At 44.1% G+C, this 15,483-nt stretch overlaps 2 protein-coding genes across 3 annotated transcripts in view; both read left to right on the forward strand.

The window, feature by feature from the left end:
- Positions 1-9,281, forward strand: part of dab1b (DAB adaptor protein 1b) — a 28,062-nt gene extending 18,781 nt beyond the window's left edge. Inside the window, exons 5-15 of the mRNA XM_062530323.1 lie at positions 203-334; positions 560-679; positions 849-887; positions 1,605-1,670; positions 1,956-2,015; positions 3,559-3,615; positions 4,096-4,201; positions 4,963-5,532; positions 6,549-6,676; positions 6,952-7,051; positions 7,383-9,281. Of these exons, the coding sequence (XP_062386307.1) occupies positions 203-334; positions 560-679; positions 849-887; positions 1,605-1,670; positions 1,956-2,015; positions 3,559-3,615; positions 4,096-4,201; positions 4,963-5,532; positions 6,549-6,676; positions 6,952-7,038 (1,365 nt within the window). The 3' untranslated portion in view covers positions 7,039-7,051; positions 7,383-9,281. The remainder of the gene's footprint in view (positions 1-202; positions 335-559; positions 680-848; positions 888-1,604; positions 1,671-1,955; positions 2,016-3,558; positions 3,616-4,095; positions 4,202-4,962; positions 5,533-6,548; positions 6,677-6,951; positions 7,052-7,382) is intronic.
- A 1,147-nt stretch (positions 9,282-10,428) lies between these two features.
- c8b (complement component 8, beta polypeptide) lies at positions 10,429-15,410 on the forward strand. 2 transcript variants are annotated; one of them, XM_062530321.1, is made up of 12 exons: positions 10,429-10,586; positions 10,894-11,041; positions 11,428-11,575; positions 12,159-12,300; positions 12,495-12,627; positions 13,052-13,249; positions 13,373-13,613; positions 13,715-13,843; positions 14,171-14,334; positions 14,647-14,800; positions 14,925-14,993; positions 15,163-15,410. In XM_062530321.1, exons 1-12 carry the CDS (start codon positions 10,510-10,512, stop codon positions 15,315-15,317), a joined length of 1,758 nt encoding a protein of 585 aa, XP_062386305.1. In that variant the 5' UTR covers positions 10,429-10,509; the 3' UTR covers positions 15,318-15,410. The 2 variants fall into 2 exon arrangements, with proteins under 2 accessions (XP_062386305.1, XP_062386306.1); XM_062530322.1 differs by lacking the exon at positions 13,052-13,249.
- Positions 15,411-15,483: the final 73 nt, after the last annotated feature.

Raw genomic sequence — 15,483 nt, forward strand, 5'->3', positions numbered from 1 at the left:
AGCTTTGGTAAAAGCCTGAATATTTTGATCCAGCAAAATCTGCCATCTCAGGAGCAATCTTGTTTTTCAGGGTCTGCGTATGTGTGCTGCTATGACCTTAAACAATAGGCCTAATGTTATTTCATGCGTTTGGCCTAATCCCAGTGGAAACCGCCCTCGTTCTTTTAGTAATCCTCAATAATCTGCACTGCTCTCTCCACAGGTCATGCAGCACCACCATGCTGTCCACGAGATCTCCTACATCGCGAAGGACACGCGAGACCACCGTGCCTTTGGCTATGTCTGTGGCAAAGAGGGCAACCACAAGTTTGTGGCCATCAAGACTGGTCACTCAGTGAGTTTCGCCACCCACTCTCTCTCTCAATCTCTCTCTCTCTCTCGCTCTCTCTCTTTCTATCTATCTATCTCTCTCTCCATCTCTCTGTCTCTCTTTCTTTCTATCTATCTCTCTCTCTCTCTCTTTATCTCTCACTCTCTCTCTCTCTCTCTCTCTCTCTCTCTGCAAGTGTCCCCCACAGGGTGCTCTCCATCTAAGAACCTTTTTTGTGCCCGTTCACAGGCCGAGCCTCTCATCCTTGACCTGCGTGACCTTTTCACACTTGTCTACGACATAAAGCAACGAGAGGAGGTGGAGAAGAAGGCTCAGAGAGATAAACACTGTGAGCAGGCCGTCTACCAGGTAACAATGCGCTTATCTTGCCTTTAGAACTAAGCGATGTTTCACCGAGGGTTGTGGTTCACAGCTGGGCTAGCAGTTTGACTGATTAAACATGTTTAACTTCTTTTCCATTGTCAGCTGTATTTGTCTAAATCACCATTTTCTTCTCCTCGCTTTTTGACTCATCAAGACTATTCTTGAGGATGATGTTGAAGATCCCGTTTACCAGGTAGGTAATTAAAACTATGCTTTATAAAGACTCGCTGTGTCTGCTTTAAATGATCCTCCATTGTAACCTTTCAGTTTACGGGTCTCTCTCTAATCATTTACATGTAAACAGTAAAAATGGTAGCAATATTATGGTACTCTATAATACGTGATGAGAAATAACCCAATTAATTCCTTTCAGTGTAGTTCATATATATCTATATATTAAATCATCACAAATCATCACAATGCTGTAGTTTATTTTAGACAATCATTTGACTTCATGTTAGTGTATATCTGTGCAGCCATTTTTTCTTGTGCATTTTATAAGTTCTTTTTTATGTTTACTTTTTTATTTGACAGACCTACTATTTACTAATTGTTGCACTCCAACCTCTGTTTTGTTTGTTTAATTTTGTTTCGTTTATACCCAGTGCTCTTTTGCTCACACTGAATACAGACAAATTTCACCCTTGGCTTGCAGTTCCTACCGTAGTATATCCATTAAATCAAACGTTAGAAATGTCTATGCTGTGTACAACTCCCTCACATAATTACCACATGAAACATCTACCGTGAGCTTTAACGATCCATAGGTGGAATCGAAAATTAGCAGGGGAGCAAACCAGTCAAGACTAGCAGCACTGTCTGGCATGGACTGTGCCCATTGTTAACTCTGAGTATTTGCCCACATCTCTCTCTCTCTCTCTTGCCACCTCCTGCTGCATTGGTGTCTTAGTACATTGTGTTTGAAGCTGGACACGAGCCTCTCCATGGCCCACAATCAGAGGAAAGCGTTTACCAGGTACTTTACTGAGCCCCATCCCTTCCCTCCCATAAGCCCTGTAGAAAGCTCCGACTGAAGGGGGGACACTTGCTTAATTCATTATTAGCTGACTGTAGCTGCTAATTGCAAATATTTGCCCATATATGTCCTCCCCTTCTTTGTAAACAAAATGTCATTTGAAGCTTGCCTTACATATGATTTTTTAAGTCTACAACAATTCCTTCAAGGAATTAGTTTGATGATGTTTTCCATGGTCCCATGGTAACGTGCTCTCTACCTATCTCCATCCGGACTGGCCTCTAGGTCCCATCCAGTCAGCAGAAAGAAGGAATCTATGATGTTCCAAAACGTCATCTAATGACTGTAGGTGTTTTTTTTTTGTTCGTTTTTTTGTTGTTGTCCTTTAAAAAAAAAAAAACCTTTGTTACTTTGCTCCCCCCTCTTACAAAGTCATTGGTTGCTGTTAATTGAAACCCACAGGGTCCAATTGCAGGCCCCATCCTACTTTATTTAACCTCTCACTCAACTCAAACCTCCCAAATGCCTGAACATCTTCTCGTGCTAATCTACAAAAGTGTCAGTTAAAATGGCTGATAATGAATTGGGAGAAAACAACACACAACTAGATTCTGATTCAAGAATTTGTCCAAGAAATGTCTTGGCGACACAAATAGCTGATGCTGAATTGAGGATTCCCACATCAACACAAGTCTTAATTATTAGACCACCGTTATTCAGCCACGAGTATGAATCCGACTCAGAAGAGGCACTGTATTGATTGACATGCATGATGGCAAAGGTCATTTCTAGTAAGGGAGGTGTGAGGTTCGCTGAGAGGACTCCTTTCCAGGTGTGATGAACCTGCATGTGCTTGTGAGAGGCGTGTGGGCAAACCCTAGTATCCCCAGAGACATTATGGAGAGCAAATATATTTTCCTTAGACAGCATAGTCTAAGATCTGAGAAAAGCAAAGCATTGCTCGATGCAACAACAAACAAAAAAAAAACATAGAAATGGATCAGGGACTGCGAAAATATATTTCTTTCCATCTGGGAGATGTAGTTACATTTTCAGACGTGATAGTAAGCCACAAAACATCCATTAAACATATTGGAATTTTTCAAAAAAGGAGAACTAAGCATTCATGAAATTCAGCTGGGAACTGGTTGAACTCCAATATTCTTGCTATCTCGCTTGAAAAGGCCAATAGCCCAACTGTTATGCCCACACATCACCCAGTTGAGCTTGTCTGCACATTCAGTTGGAGTGCATTGAGTTCCTGGACACTGTATTTTGGCGTATTTTGGCGTATTTGTCAGTATTCTCCTCCTGCCTTTGCTCCATTATGCTAAACATTGATCTCGTTCCATGCATTTCTCCTCCCATCCCCAGCTAACCCAGGCAATAACACTATAACTCTTGCAGTTATGTTCTTTTGCCATTCCTTTGTCACGCATGCATGTTTCCTGTCTCTTTTGTCTACGGTCAGGTGAAATGTGCATGCTTTTTATGTGTGATGACGTTGTCGTTTTCTTGAACCTGATTTAAGAATCATATTATTCATTATGATCTCAGTGAGAGTTACTATGAAAAGAGACTTATAACTGCTAGAGAGACTCTGTTCGTACTAATAGAGCAGTGGAGATTTATTTTACATTTCCATATTTTGACCTTCACAGTTGAAATATGAATTATGTTTTATTTTTTTTCCTGCCTGCTTTGGAGTGATTTAGATGAGTACACATTGTTAGCAGTGGATGAATAGTACTTGTCCTTCCATAGGCTAGTCAAGTCTAATTACTAGTTATTTACAATATCTCTTACATGAAATGTAATGAATAGCTGGGATGCATGTATTGTGCTAACTCTCCTCATGCTTGTGTCTCTTGTATTGCTCTATGTGAAGAACATCAACCAGTTTGACCTTTTTGGTGACATGGCCACTCCACCAGACATCTTGTCGGTAAGAAAATACCACCAGAATGCTAAGCAAGATAGTGTGTATGTATGTGTGTGTGTGTGTGTGTGTGTGTGTGTGTGTGTGTGTGTGTGTGCGTGTGTGTGTGTGTGTATAAGCTCGGGCGTGTGTGTGTGTGTGAGAGAGAGAGAGAGAAAGAGAGAGGGAGAGAGTGCATGTGTGTGTGTGAGAGAGAGAGAGAGAGAGAGTGCATATGTGTGTGTGTGTGTGTGTGTGTGTGTGTGTGTGGTGCATCTATTCGAGTGAGCATACATGCTTGCATGTTTTTCCGTTGCAATAATGTCAGAATGTATTACAGTAGACCTTTTTATAGCGAAGGGATTATTCTGAAACACAAGCAGAAACGTAATTGGATGACGATCAGAGAGTGAATGGTTTTGGAAAGGGCGCAGTGTGGAGTGGGGCTCAGTGGGAGACTTGAGTGACGATAACAAGCCGAGTCACGATCACTGTGCGTCTCCGCAGATGCCCGCCTCCCCGGCCAACACGCTGGACCCCAACCGCAGCCGACGGCAGCGCCAGCTCCCCTCCGAGCTCTTCACCCACTTCAGTCCTCCAGCTGTGCCCTCAGGTGACTCCCAGCGGCCAGGGGCACTCTGCCCAGGGGCACTCTGCCCAGGGGCACTCTGCCCAGGGGCACTCTGCCCAGGGCCTGTTCGCACTATCTACCACTACTACCGCACTATCTACCACTACTGAATCGGCTCTCGTCGGTTATAGCACAATAAAAGGATATGTGGCGTTTAGAACCATTATGTTCCTCGTCAGTTATAGCAGAGTGAGAGAATATGTGACATCTAGAACCAGTGCGTTCCTCGTCAGTTATAGCAGAGTGAGAGAATATGTGTCACATCTAGAACCATTGCGTTCCTCGTCAGTTATAGCAGAGAGAATATGTGTCACATCTAGAACCATTATGTTCCTCGTCAGTTATAGCAGAATAAGAGGATATGTGATGTCTAGAACCATTACGTTCCTCGTCAATTAGAGCAGAACAAGAGAATATGTGACGTTTAGAGCCATTACGTTCCTTTTAATTATAGCAGAAGAAGAGAATATGTGACGTCTAGAACCATTACGTTCCTCATCTAGAGCAGAATGAGAGAATATGTGATGTTTTAGAATCATTTAAAAACCTTTATGGGTTATTTATGTGCAGAAAGTGTACATTGAGAAATATGAATAAATAAATAAATGTGTGAATGAATGTACCCATATGCTAGGTTTGCTATTATTCCATTTGAATGAATGTGTGTGACTCATGTAGGACTGTGTATACTGTATATATCCAGCTATATTGTGGCCTTCATGTTGTTCCTTATTCTGTCCCAGGCTACATGACCATGGGTGCTGTCCAGGCTGCACAGTGGGCCCAGCAGTCGTTTGCTGCCCAGGGCCCCCTGGCATTCGGGGTGCAGGGTCCCCTCCAAATGGCCCAAGTTCTGCCTGGGGGTCAGCCGGTGATCTGGGGCCAGGCCAACCTCTTCCACTCGCCGGCCACGGGCCAGCAGCAGTGGGCGTTTGTGCCAGCGCAGACGGTGGGCATGAGCGGGCACCCGCTCCCGGCGGCCGTCCTCCAGGGTCTGGTGCCCATCGCCGCCATGCGGCCGCACTCCTGCGAGCCCTCCACCGCCCCCTCGTCGGTCATGGGGAGCCCGCAGCACACCGTGGATCCCAAGCTCCAGCCGGGCGGCGCCAGGGAGGCCGTGGGCGAGGGCGCCCTCGCGGGGGTCCAGCTCCCGCTGGCAGGGGCAGCGCTGGCCGGCACCGAGCAGGCGGACGTGGCCGGAGCCTCGCAGGCGGCCGTCGGCCAGGAAGGGGACGACAGCTGCGCCGACCTTGATCTGTCGCAGATGACTTTGACCCCGGGCTCGTCCTCGTCACCCTCCACCAGCGACACATGTGAGAGAACTGGATGCGGAACATGCACACACACACACACACACACACAGTCGCACCTACACTCACACATTCACACACAGCCGTATTCACACATACAGACACACACACACACACACACACACACACACACACACACACACACACACACACACACACACACACACACACACACACACACTCACACACAGTCGCACCTACACTCACACATACGCACACACCCATACACACATACAGATACATACACACACACACACACACACACTCAGTCTCTCTCTCACACACACACACACCAAAGGAAAAAAACATTCATGAATACTCACATGTACACTGTCACACACAATAAGGCATGCATGAAATGTTTCACAAATGTCATCCCCCATGTCTTAAGTTTCAGCCACCCTGTCCCATGCTGAAATAATTGCATGTCTTTTATAAAATCACATACTGTTGTAGCTGAGCTGTTTCTAGGTCATGACTGGCTATGCCAGCCCTTTTCGTCTTTTTTTCCACCCTCAAGAAACGTTGTTTGGGAGTTGGAATAACATGAATAATTCAGTTTGTGTCAGTGAAAGTGAATGTGTGTTTACCCTCTATGGTATAATGAATGGAATACTCAGCCAAGTCAGAGAAAGAAACAAGACATTTCCCGGTAATCAGACCAAATGTTTAGAGATTTAAAACTCCCCTCCACCTTGAAAAACAGGTCTTGACTACCTTATTACTGTATTGAATGCTATAGTAATAGTGAATGTATGTACAGCATTTTACGATTTGTTAGGTTGTTTATCATGATGGCAAAGTATATTTTACTCTACACATGCTGTAGACGAAACTGCATTCAAATTCACAACATTTGTGTTAAAGCTAAAGGAAACTGTCCACAAATGAGCATATCATCGCATACAGTTAATCGCAAAAAAAAACACAGTTATTTTGAATGTGTTGTGCACAAGCAAGCACCACTTATTCACTCCATCTCAATATTGCCCCCCACCCCATCTTCTGCTGATTGACAGCCCCTACACCAGCCTCTAAGCAGACCCCACCCTGCCAGTCTCCGCCGCCCCAGACTGGGGAGCTCCCTGCGGAGCCGTCACCTTTTGAAGCCGCAGCCTGCCCTGCTCAGAGCACAGGAGAGGAATTGGTAATGGGCCTCGTATTTACCGTACCCCACACCGTTCTCCACACACACCTCATGCTTTATGCTGTTACTGTACTGTCATTCACATTTTAGATGATGAAGTAAGCTAGACATTATGTGTTGATGTCATGGCCATACAAAAAAGATATTTCGTTATTCTAAGATCATTAGAATGCAATTGATTGAATTATTGTTTTGCATTGTTGTGATGTCTCTTTGTGAAAGAAATGTAAACTATATGTGATTATACTGTATGTGACTGTGTTTTTCTCTTCAAGGGTGCCTGTGCCAGCAGTCCCTGCCCAACAGAAAGTGAAACACAATCTCCAGTGGACCAGTCCAACACAACAACATCAGAGTCCTAAAGAGAGACAAGCTGTACGTTTCCATCCGCTTTTCTTCTTCTTCATTCCTCTACTCTTCTGTTTTCTCACTCCTCTCCTCTCCTCTCCCCTCTTCTCTTCTTCACTCCTCTTTTCTTCACACTGTTCCTCTTCTGTTGACTCTGTGTCTGGCTGTATTTCCGTGTGTGTACAAGAAAGAGAGACTGAGACAGACAGACTGCGTGTGTGTGTGTGTGTGTGTGTGTGTGTGTGTTTGTGTGTGAGAGAGAGAGAGAGAGAGAGAGAGAGAGAGAGATTGAGTTGTGCAGTACATTCTTGTGTTTGTTACCGTACAGTTGAATTCTGATACCGTTTTTTTTCCACAGAATGAAGTTTCCCCACCATCTCTACCATGCTGCCAGAACATAGCTGGGGACATTTAGACTGGTTGTGGAGAATTTTCTTCTTTTTTTCTAGTTGCCAAAAACGTCTCAAATATTATGAAATAATATTTGATACCACCAAAGTCATATTATATGCCATGAAGGATCTCCATTCAAATTGTGGATTGCAGGAATATGTTCAAAACAGAAAAGAACATGAAGAAACTGCGGTGATGAAATTCTTGCATAGGAAAAATATTTTTGAAAATATCTGCAATAAGGCACACTGTGTTTAAAGCTTGTTGCAACATCAGTTCCCAGACTGTATAGATAAGTACTTGCAGTCCTACTTAAAGGACTTAAAAGCCCTTCATGACTTTGACATTGTCGTGTCACATACGGCAACACAGGGCAGCCCTGCTTGAGCAATCAGAGCTGTTGCGCTTTTCAAGCAATGGCCACGACCGACCGCCCCCATCTCTGCTTCAACCCTGACCTGGCGTGGACTCTGCTCTCTACACTTGTTCCCATGCTGAGGGCATCTACACACAAACTGCAGGCCTGGGCCCATTGTGAAATGGTGAAGTCTTGGATTTTTCTCTCTTTTTTTCTTTTTTGTTTTAAGAATTGTTTCACAGTTGTCACGCTTTTTTGGGGGGTTGTTTGTGACCATGAAGAGCTGTGGAGAGAGAGAGGACTCGTCACTCCAAAAGGGAACTATGGAATGCCATTCAAGCATGGATTCCTCAAACAAAAAAAAAAGGAAAGACAGATGTTTATTCTCGATAGCTTTTATACAGTGAGAAAAAAAAATAAAAAAGCTTCTTTGTTCTCTTTCTTTCTTTTTCTACCTTGTAAGTCACTCAAGCATTTGTTCTTTGGTCAACCCATGTGTTTTAGTGTGATTAAAAAAAACTCTATTCTGTTGCCAAAATATCATTTTGTAAATACAGTCGGGAAACACTCATGGACCTTGGTGGTTTGACACTAGCCTCAGTGCCAGCTACTGTGGTTCCTAAGCAGCGCTGCTTCTGACGGGGAGTCTTGCTGGAGGCTTGGCAGTTATTCCACACTGTTCCACTGAGGCTGTCACCCCCCTGTGTCCTGTGTGAATAAGTAAGATTGGCACCTAAAGGTCTTACTGCAGCTGATTTTGTCAGTCCATTGGATGGGTGTTGAGTGCAAGTGGTTCGGTGTGTGCTAAAAGACTAGCACTGCTCAAGTGCGTAATCTGTTGATGGGTCAGCGTTGTTTGGTTCAGTTGAAGTTTCAGTTGACGTGTGTTGGGAAATAGTGATACAAGAGTAGACATGTTTTCATCCCAGTCTTTCCCTCCTAAAAGAAATGTCGAAGAGACTTTGCAATCAGTTATACCCATGACCCGTTCCATGTGCTGTTGTGTGTCGACACTGGCGTCTCTGTTCTCAATGCGACTTGGAGGCCCTTTTGGAAGCAGAAAATACAGCTTTAGAGCTCTGCCTGATTTCATTGTCCTTCTGTTTTTTTAAAATACAGTTCATTTTGCCTTATGACTTTGTATGCAGAATCAGTCATGCTCACCCTCTAAAGTCAATGTTTCAGTCATTCATTATAGTCACATTCTCTCATTGTGACTAGAGTTTTGGCCATGCCGACCTGACCTGTTAGATGTTGTCCAGATAAATCTGTGTAATCCTCAGCAGACCCATGTAGTGGTCAGCCATTCACATGTCATGTATTGATTAATTTACTGTAATATCATGGGGGATTTAATATTGCAATATAGTTCGCAAATTTAACACAACTTGTAGTTTGTTTTGAACAAGAAAAGAAGATTATATTTATGACTACAATGTTTGTTTTGCTTTCCAATTCAACATCTTGCCATGTAATGCTGTCAAAAAAATAAAATGCCATACAATTCCCAGTGTTTGTGTCCTCACTGACGACAATGCCGTGTCTTTTCAGTGATAGCTGACATGATGGGGTGGAGATAGAGAGAAGGAGAGAAAGAAAGAAATCACTACAGCGCGGGCCAAAGAAATGAAGCCGATAAAGGCCTGCGGGACATGAAAGTCTATTTGACACAGTTATCCTCCCAGACACAGAACGAGAGGGGGGAGAGTGTGAAAGTAATGAGGATGGGGAGAGGCTGTAGTTTTATGTGACAGTCATTTTTCACATGGACACTCACACAACACTCCATTCATTTGCTCGTAGCACCTCTCTTTCTGACGCAAGGCGAGAGAACGAGGTGATAGGCGCAGTCGAGCGTAAACACTGGACTACCACGAGGAGACTAGCCTACACTATCCAGCTGTTTTTAGACTGGGAAATAAAACTACTGAATACCACAGCACAGTTTGTTTACATCTCAATGTTGTGCCACAATGTAGCACCATCTAAAATGTATAAGACTATATCAAATAGGTTTGTGGTTATATGAATAGAGTGTCTTAATGTGTAGATAAATCTACACATGCCATGTGCATCTGCTTTTTTTTTTTTTTAAACCTATACTGAAGACAAGACAGAAATGTCTTTACTGGATTACTGTCTGTGTTCTTCAAACACTGAAAACTTGAGGTTGCGGCCAGTAGAGGGCGCTACTAGTCCATCAGTAGGAAAGGTAGTCACAGCCGTACTAGCAGCCCACTTACAAAATAGGAGTAAGTGGATCAGAGGGTCAAAGGTCATTTGAAGTGAGACACAAAACAAACACTTACGGGAAACCCTGGTTTTGCAAAATGTTAATCAATGGGAAAGTCCAGAAAACAAGAGGATATCTCTGCTTGCTAAGCTGTGTCATTGTTTTCAAAGTGGTCTTGCCATTTTTTAAAATACATTTGTATAGTGTTTTCCAAGACAGAGAACTGTATGAGGTGAATGAGCTAAATTGATGCTGGGGATGAAAATAAAGGAATGGAAATAAAGGGATAAAATAACGTCTCATAGGGACCAGTACCCTTTTGCTGACGGATGCATGTACCTTGTAGATTACAGCCTCTCAGCTGCACTCTGGACAATATTGACTTGGAGGACAGGGGTTATGCAAACTGTTAGAACAGTGTAACACACACACACACACACACACACACACACACACAAATGAGACGAATTCCAGTTTCTCTCTTTATTCCAACGGATCGCCATGTTGTTAGCGTCCGGCGTAAAGTCAGCTTTTAAGGGACATCCATCACATGTCTGGGTGCTCTCATTATTCCTTTGGTGAGTACACACATTTCTTTTCTACCCAAGCTATGTAATAGCTGAAAACCTACAAGAATGTTCCATACTTTACTATATAGGATGTGCAACAGCACAATTATTTCAGTTATCTCCTCAAAGCCACTACCAGACTGTGAATTGCGTTCTACAAAGTCAGAGGTTGCACTAATGACATACATTTTTTCATTTGATCCATCTCTGTTATAATCACCTCAAGCCTTTTCTTGTGCTTATCCATCTCTTTGTTTCTCTCAATGAAACACACACACACACACACACACACACACCTGGCCCCTTTTGCCCTCAGGAGCACGGTGGCTGTGCTGGTCAGTGCTGGTGAGGTGAGACGACGAGAGAGCCGCGCCCTCAAGACAGGAAGCCCTGCGGCCCCAGTCGACTGCAGTCTGTCTGAGTGGTCCAGCTGGACCCGCTGTGACCCCTGCCACGGGAAGAGGGTAGATGACCTCTCTTTATTTACTACTGTATCTGCCTCTCCATCCTCACACTGCTGCTGCCTCCATTCACCATGGTCAACCTTTACTATGCTTTGTAGTATGCTTAATGTGTAGACTATGCTTTGTAGTATGCTTGTAGACTATGCTTTGTAGTATGTTTGAAGACTACCCTTTGCAGTATGCTTGTAGACTATGCTTTGCAGTATGCTTGTAGACTATGCTTTGTAGTATGCTTGAAGACCTTTGCAGTATACTTGTAGACTATGCTTTGTAGTATGCATACTGTAAACTATGCTTTGCAGCGTACATGTTTTGTCATGTGTGTTCATACTGTATGTCCATACGGCTTGCTGCATGTTAGTATATTTCTCATTCCATTTCTTTAGTACCGCTCTGCTAAGCTTCTCCAGCCGTCTGAGTTCGGGGGAGAGCCGTGTAACGTCCAGGGCCGAGAGGAAGAGCCCTGCACCCCACCGTCCCGCTTCAAATGCACCAGCGCCCCCCTCTGCCAGGGCTTTGTGTGCGCCGTCACAGGTGACGCCTCACACACCATCACACACACTTATGTTTTCATTTCAACTGAGTACTGTAAATCCAGTTTCTCACTGATTGACACGATCCCCAAAGTAGTGTCACTAGTTAATCTAGTCAGTAAGTATATTGTACAAAAATGACAGCAAAATATGGGTGGGGTTGATTTAACAGCGTTTGAAATGTTTAAGTCCATCCTAAGCCTAAGAATTTTGAAGGGGAATGGAATTATTATGGTAAAAGGACAGAGAGGAGTGCAGGACCAGTGGGTGTCCTCGTATCTGAGGTATTTGCCCACACTCTGAGGATGTGCCTCTAGACTGTGATCTCGCATCAGGTAGCACAGAAGTCACATCTGGCCCTGTAAGCCAGTAATGGCAGTAATGTAAAAGAAAACATAGTTAAGGATGAAGAGCCAGGTGAGGTTTTTCTAATACTTTTTAAACCTTATTTTGAACAGTGATGATTGTTGTGCACAAATTCACAAGCAAGATATTATTCCCAGGACACTGTATGAAGCATGGTAAGCTCAGACATTCCAAGGGTGTGCATGTGTGTGTGTGTGTGTGTGTTCTGTGCTCTGCAGGGCGTTGTGTGCTGGAGGGACTGCGCTGTAACGGTGATGATGACTGTGGTGATGGCTCAGATGAGAAAGGCTGCAAGAAGGTGTTCCGAGCCTGCCGCGAGGAGACTGAGGAGTACTATGGCATTGAAAACCTTGCCAAAGGGTGTGTGTGTGTGTGTGTGTGTGTGCGTGTGTGTGTGTGTGTGTGTGTGTGTGTGTGTGTGTGTGTGTGTGTGTGTGTGTGTGTGTGTGTGTGTGTGTGTGTGTGTGTGCGCCACTGATTCTTGGCATAGGACATTAAAGAGGTCAAGGTTGGTTTTCCCCCTTCTCATGCATCCGTACTGTATGTGTGTCCAGATTTAACGTCCTCAACAGCCACCTGGAGGGCTTGGTGCTGGACAACCGTTACTATGCCGGTGGCTGTTTGCCCCACTTTATCCAGGATGTGCGATTTAGAAAACCCTACAATCTGCAGCACTACATATTTGAGGTATATCAGACAAACTTACACTTGTTTGAAACACTGACATGGCTTTGTAATCTGTAACTAACACGAGACTGAATCTCAAATCTAGATCTAAACTGAGATTGAGAATGGGTCTGGGGACCTTTCATACCCTTTCACTGTGTAACCATAGAAACAGTAAAATTCAACTGAAATTGGTTCATTCAATTGATCTAAATCTTCTCAGAAGTATACTGTAAGAAACACCGCAACTTTATTTTTACTTTGTTATAAAGCCCATGCCATATCTGATTTAGCAGTTGTGATTGGTTCCTGGGTTTTTAGTGATTTGGAAATCAGTTTTGATGGAAATATTGTCTTGTCCAGACTGACCTGCGGAGCTAATTTGTCTGGGTTCACCCAGGCTATTTCAGCATTGCTCTGACATTACCTTTCAAACCCTCTTCAGACCAAAGGCACCTATGACTTCAGAATGGAGGTGCATGATTCATACACAGACTTTATAAAGGACTTCGCGAAGAGCAGCATGTCCCAAACGTCAGTGTCCTTCGGAATTAAAATCCCAGGTGTCTTTGAGGTGGGCTTCAACTATGACGAGGCCAAGTACAAAACATCGGTGCAGAGGACACGACGCCTCTCAGGAAAGGTGCGGAGGGGTTGGGAAGCAATAGATTGTTTCTTATACATTTATATTGCTTTCTTCACTACACACCCATTCAATTCATTTTCTTGTTACTGAATGGGTGTGCCCATTACGTTTGTCCTGCAGGAGAACAGCTTCGTTCGCGCACATTCCCAGATTGAGTTGGCCCGCTACGCCCTTAAGGCAGATGGCCTGACGCTCCATCCCGACTTTTTGGGGCGACTGAGAGCACTGCCTCTGGAGTACGCCTACGGGGAGTACCGTCAGATCTACAGGGACTTTGGGACACACTACATCACTGAGGCCACGCTCGGTGGAGAATATGAGTTGACCATTATCCTCAATAAGGAAAAGCTGAAGACATCAGGTAAGGTAACACCAAAAGAGAGTCTAAACCAGGAGAGAAGATGCATGCCATTTGGTCACAGCAGTGTGGTCAATGACAGTCCCTTCTCCCTCCTCCTGAAGACTATAGTCTCGAGGACGCACAGCGCTGTGTAGAAGCTGGACTGAAACTGGGAGGCAATATCAAGGGTGTCTATGTGACGGTCGGGGTCTCTGGTGGATCTTGCAAAGGCCTGTTGGAAGAAATTGAAAGTAAGACCCCTGACATGGACATGAACTCAACCATGTTCAGGTTTAAGGAAATGTTTAATCCATGGCATGTTTAGTTTAACCTTTCTGAAACCAAACAAATTCTGATTGAAGGACTACAGTATGTGTCTGCTAATCTACATGTACTAATAAGTTTCTACCATTTTCCTTGCATTCATGTAGCAAAAGCTTTAATACAGAATAATGTTTGTGGTAGGCCCACAGATCAATCTTTTCATAAATATGTGCACTTTCCAGATAGCAAGTTCATAGGTGTTATTAGCACCATGCTAGCTAAGTCACAGGTCTTTCTCTGTGTTTAAATGGTAGAGCACACCAGTGCAGATTCCTTCGTGGAAGACTATGTGGCGGTGGTGAAGGGGGGGGACAGTGAGACCATCACACAGCTGGCCTCTAAGACTCTCCCTACCCAGACGCTGATGCAGCAGTGGGGAGATGCTGTTTACTACAACCCTGACTTCATTAACACCAAGGTACAGTAGCTCAGTAGGCAAGTCCTGATGTCTTTATGTTAGTACCACCACCAAATGTCTGCTGTAACTGTAGCATTTCTTACCTTTGGATTGCCAGATTAGCCTACTTATTGCTCTCAGATTATTCTATATTGGACAGCAATGCCCGTTTTAAACACTGGTGGTCGTTCTTACATATAGCACTTTTAAATCTGTGAGGCAACCCTGCCAAAACTCAATTTAACAGATGTCAACCTGAAAGAAACTTCTCTCCAGATTCAGTCTTTGTCTTGCATTGTGGTTTCTCCCCCGTTTTGCTCGTTCTTGAGTCAGATGTCGCCGCTGTATGAGCTGGTTACCTCCAGAGACTTTATCAATGAGCGGACCCTGAAGAAAAACCTGAGGAGGGCCCTGGCAGACTACCTGGCTGAGGCCAGCTCCTGCCGCTGTGCCCCTTGCCAGAACAATGGGGTGGCTGTACTCAAAGGTAAGCTGATGATAGGATCAAAATTGTCACCTCAGAGGACTAAGGGGTAAATGTAGAATACATAATACTTTTAGAAGTTTTAATTAGAAGTTAAACTGTTGTTGTTTGTTTTTGTTTTGTCAAGGCACAAGGTGCGAGTGTGTGTGCCCCTCAGGAGTCAGTGGACTCAGCTGTGAAATCGCTCAAAGATCAAGTGAGTCTGTATTCAAATGATGCAATGCATGGTTTTATCTCTGTAAATTACAAAACACTGCGCTGTTAGGTGGAGAGGTGTGGACACAACAGATAAATCTTTCACTCAATACTTGGCTATCCTGAACTAAATGCTACATGCAATTTGTGTGCACTCCCTGAATTCTCAGACATGGGGGTTGATGGGAACTGGAGCTGTTGGTCCAGTTGGTCTTCTTGCAGTGGGAGGACCCAGCGCCGAACGCGCCAGTGCACCAACCCAGCACCTGCCAATGGAGGAGCGCCATGCCAAGGACCCCAAGAAGAGACCACTGACTGCATCTGATTGTGTCCGAAATCCGCTTAGCTGACAAGTGTCACTTTGGCTGTGTTCGTGTTTTTTGTTTCTTGAATAAAGCTTTCTTATGATAACCATTAACTAATGTGTTCTCAAGCAATTATTGATTTGCATTATAATTTACCATAACGTAATAGTTTAAACTGTTCTGGAA

This window comes from Sardina pilchardus, chromosome 2 (genome assembly GCF_963854185.1).
Source record: "Sardina pilchardus chromosome 2, fSarPil1.1, whole genome shotgun sequence".
Classification (NCBI taxonomy): domain Eukaryota; kingdom Metazoa; phylum Chordata; class Actinopteri; order Clupeiformes; family Clupeidae; genus Sardina; species Sardina pilchardus.

What these genes read in the sequence shown, in the direction of transcription:
- c8b (XM_062530321.1), top strand. Translation starts at nt 10,510, where the DNA reads ATGTTGTTAGCGTCCGGCGTAAAGTCAGCTTTTAAGGGACATCCATCA. An exon ending in CTTTGTGTGCGCCGTCACAG is followed by an intron (nt 11,576 to 12,158) that starts GTGACGCCTCAC and finishes TGTGCTCTGCAG; the next exon opens with GGCGTTGTGTGCTGGAGGGA. An exon ending in TGCAGCACTACATATTTGAG is followed by an intron (nt 12,628 to 13,051) that starts GTATATCAGACA and finishes AACCCTCTTCAG; the next exon opens with ACCAAAGGCACCTATGACTT.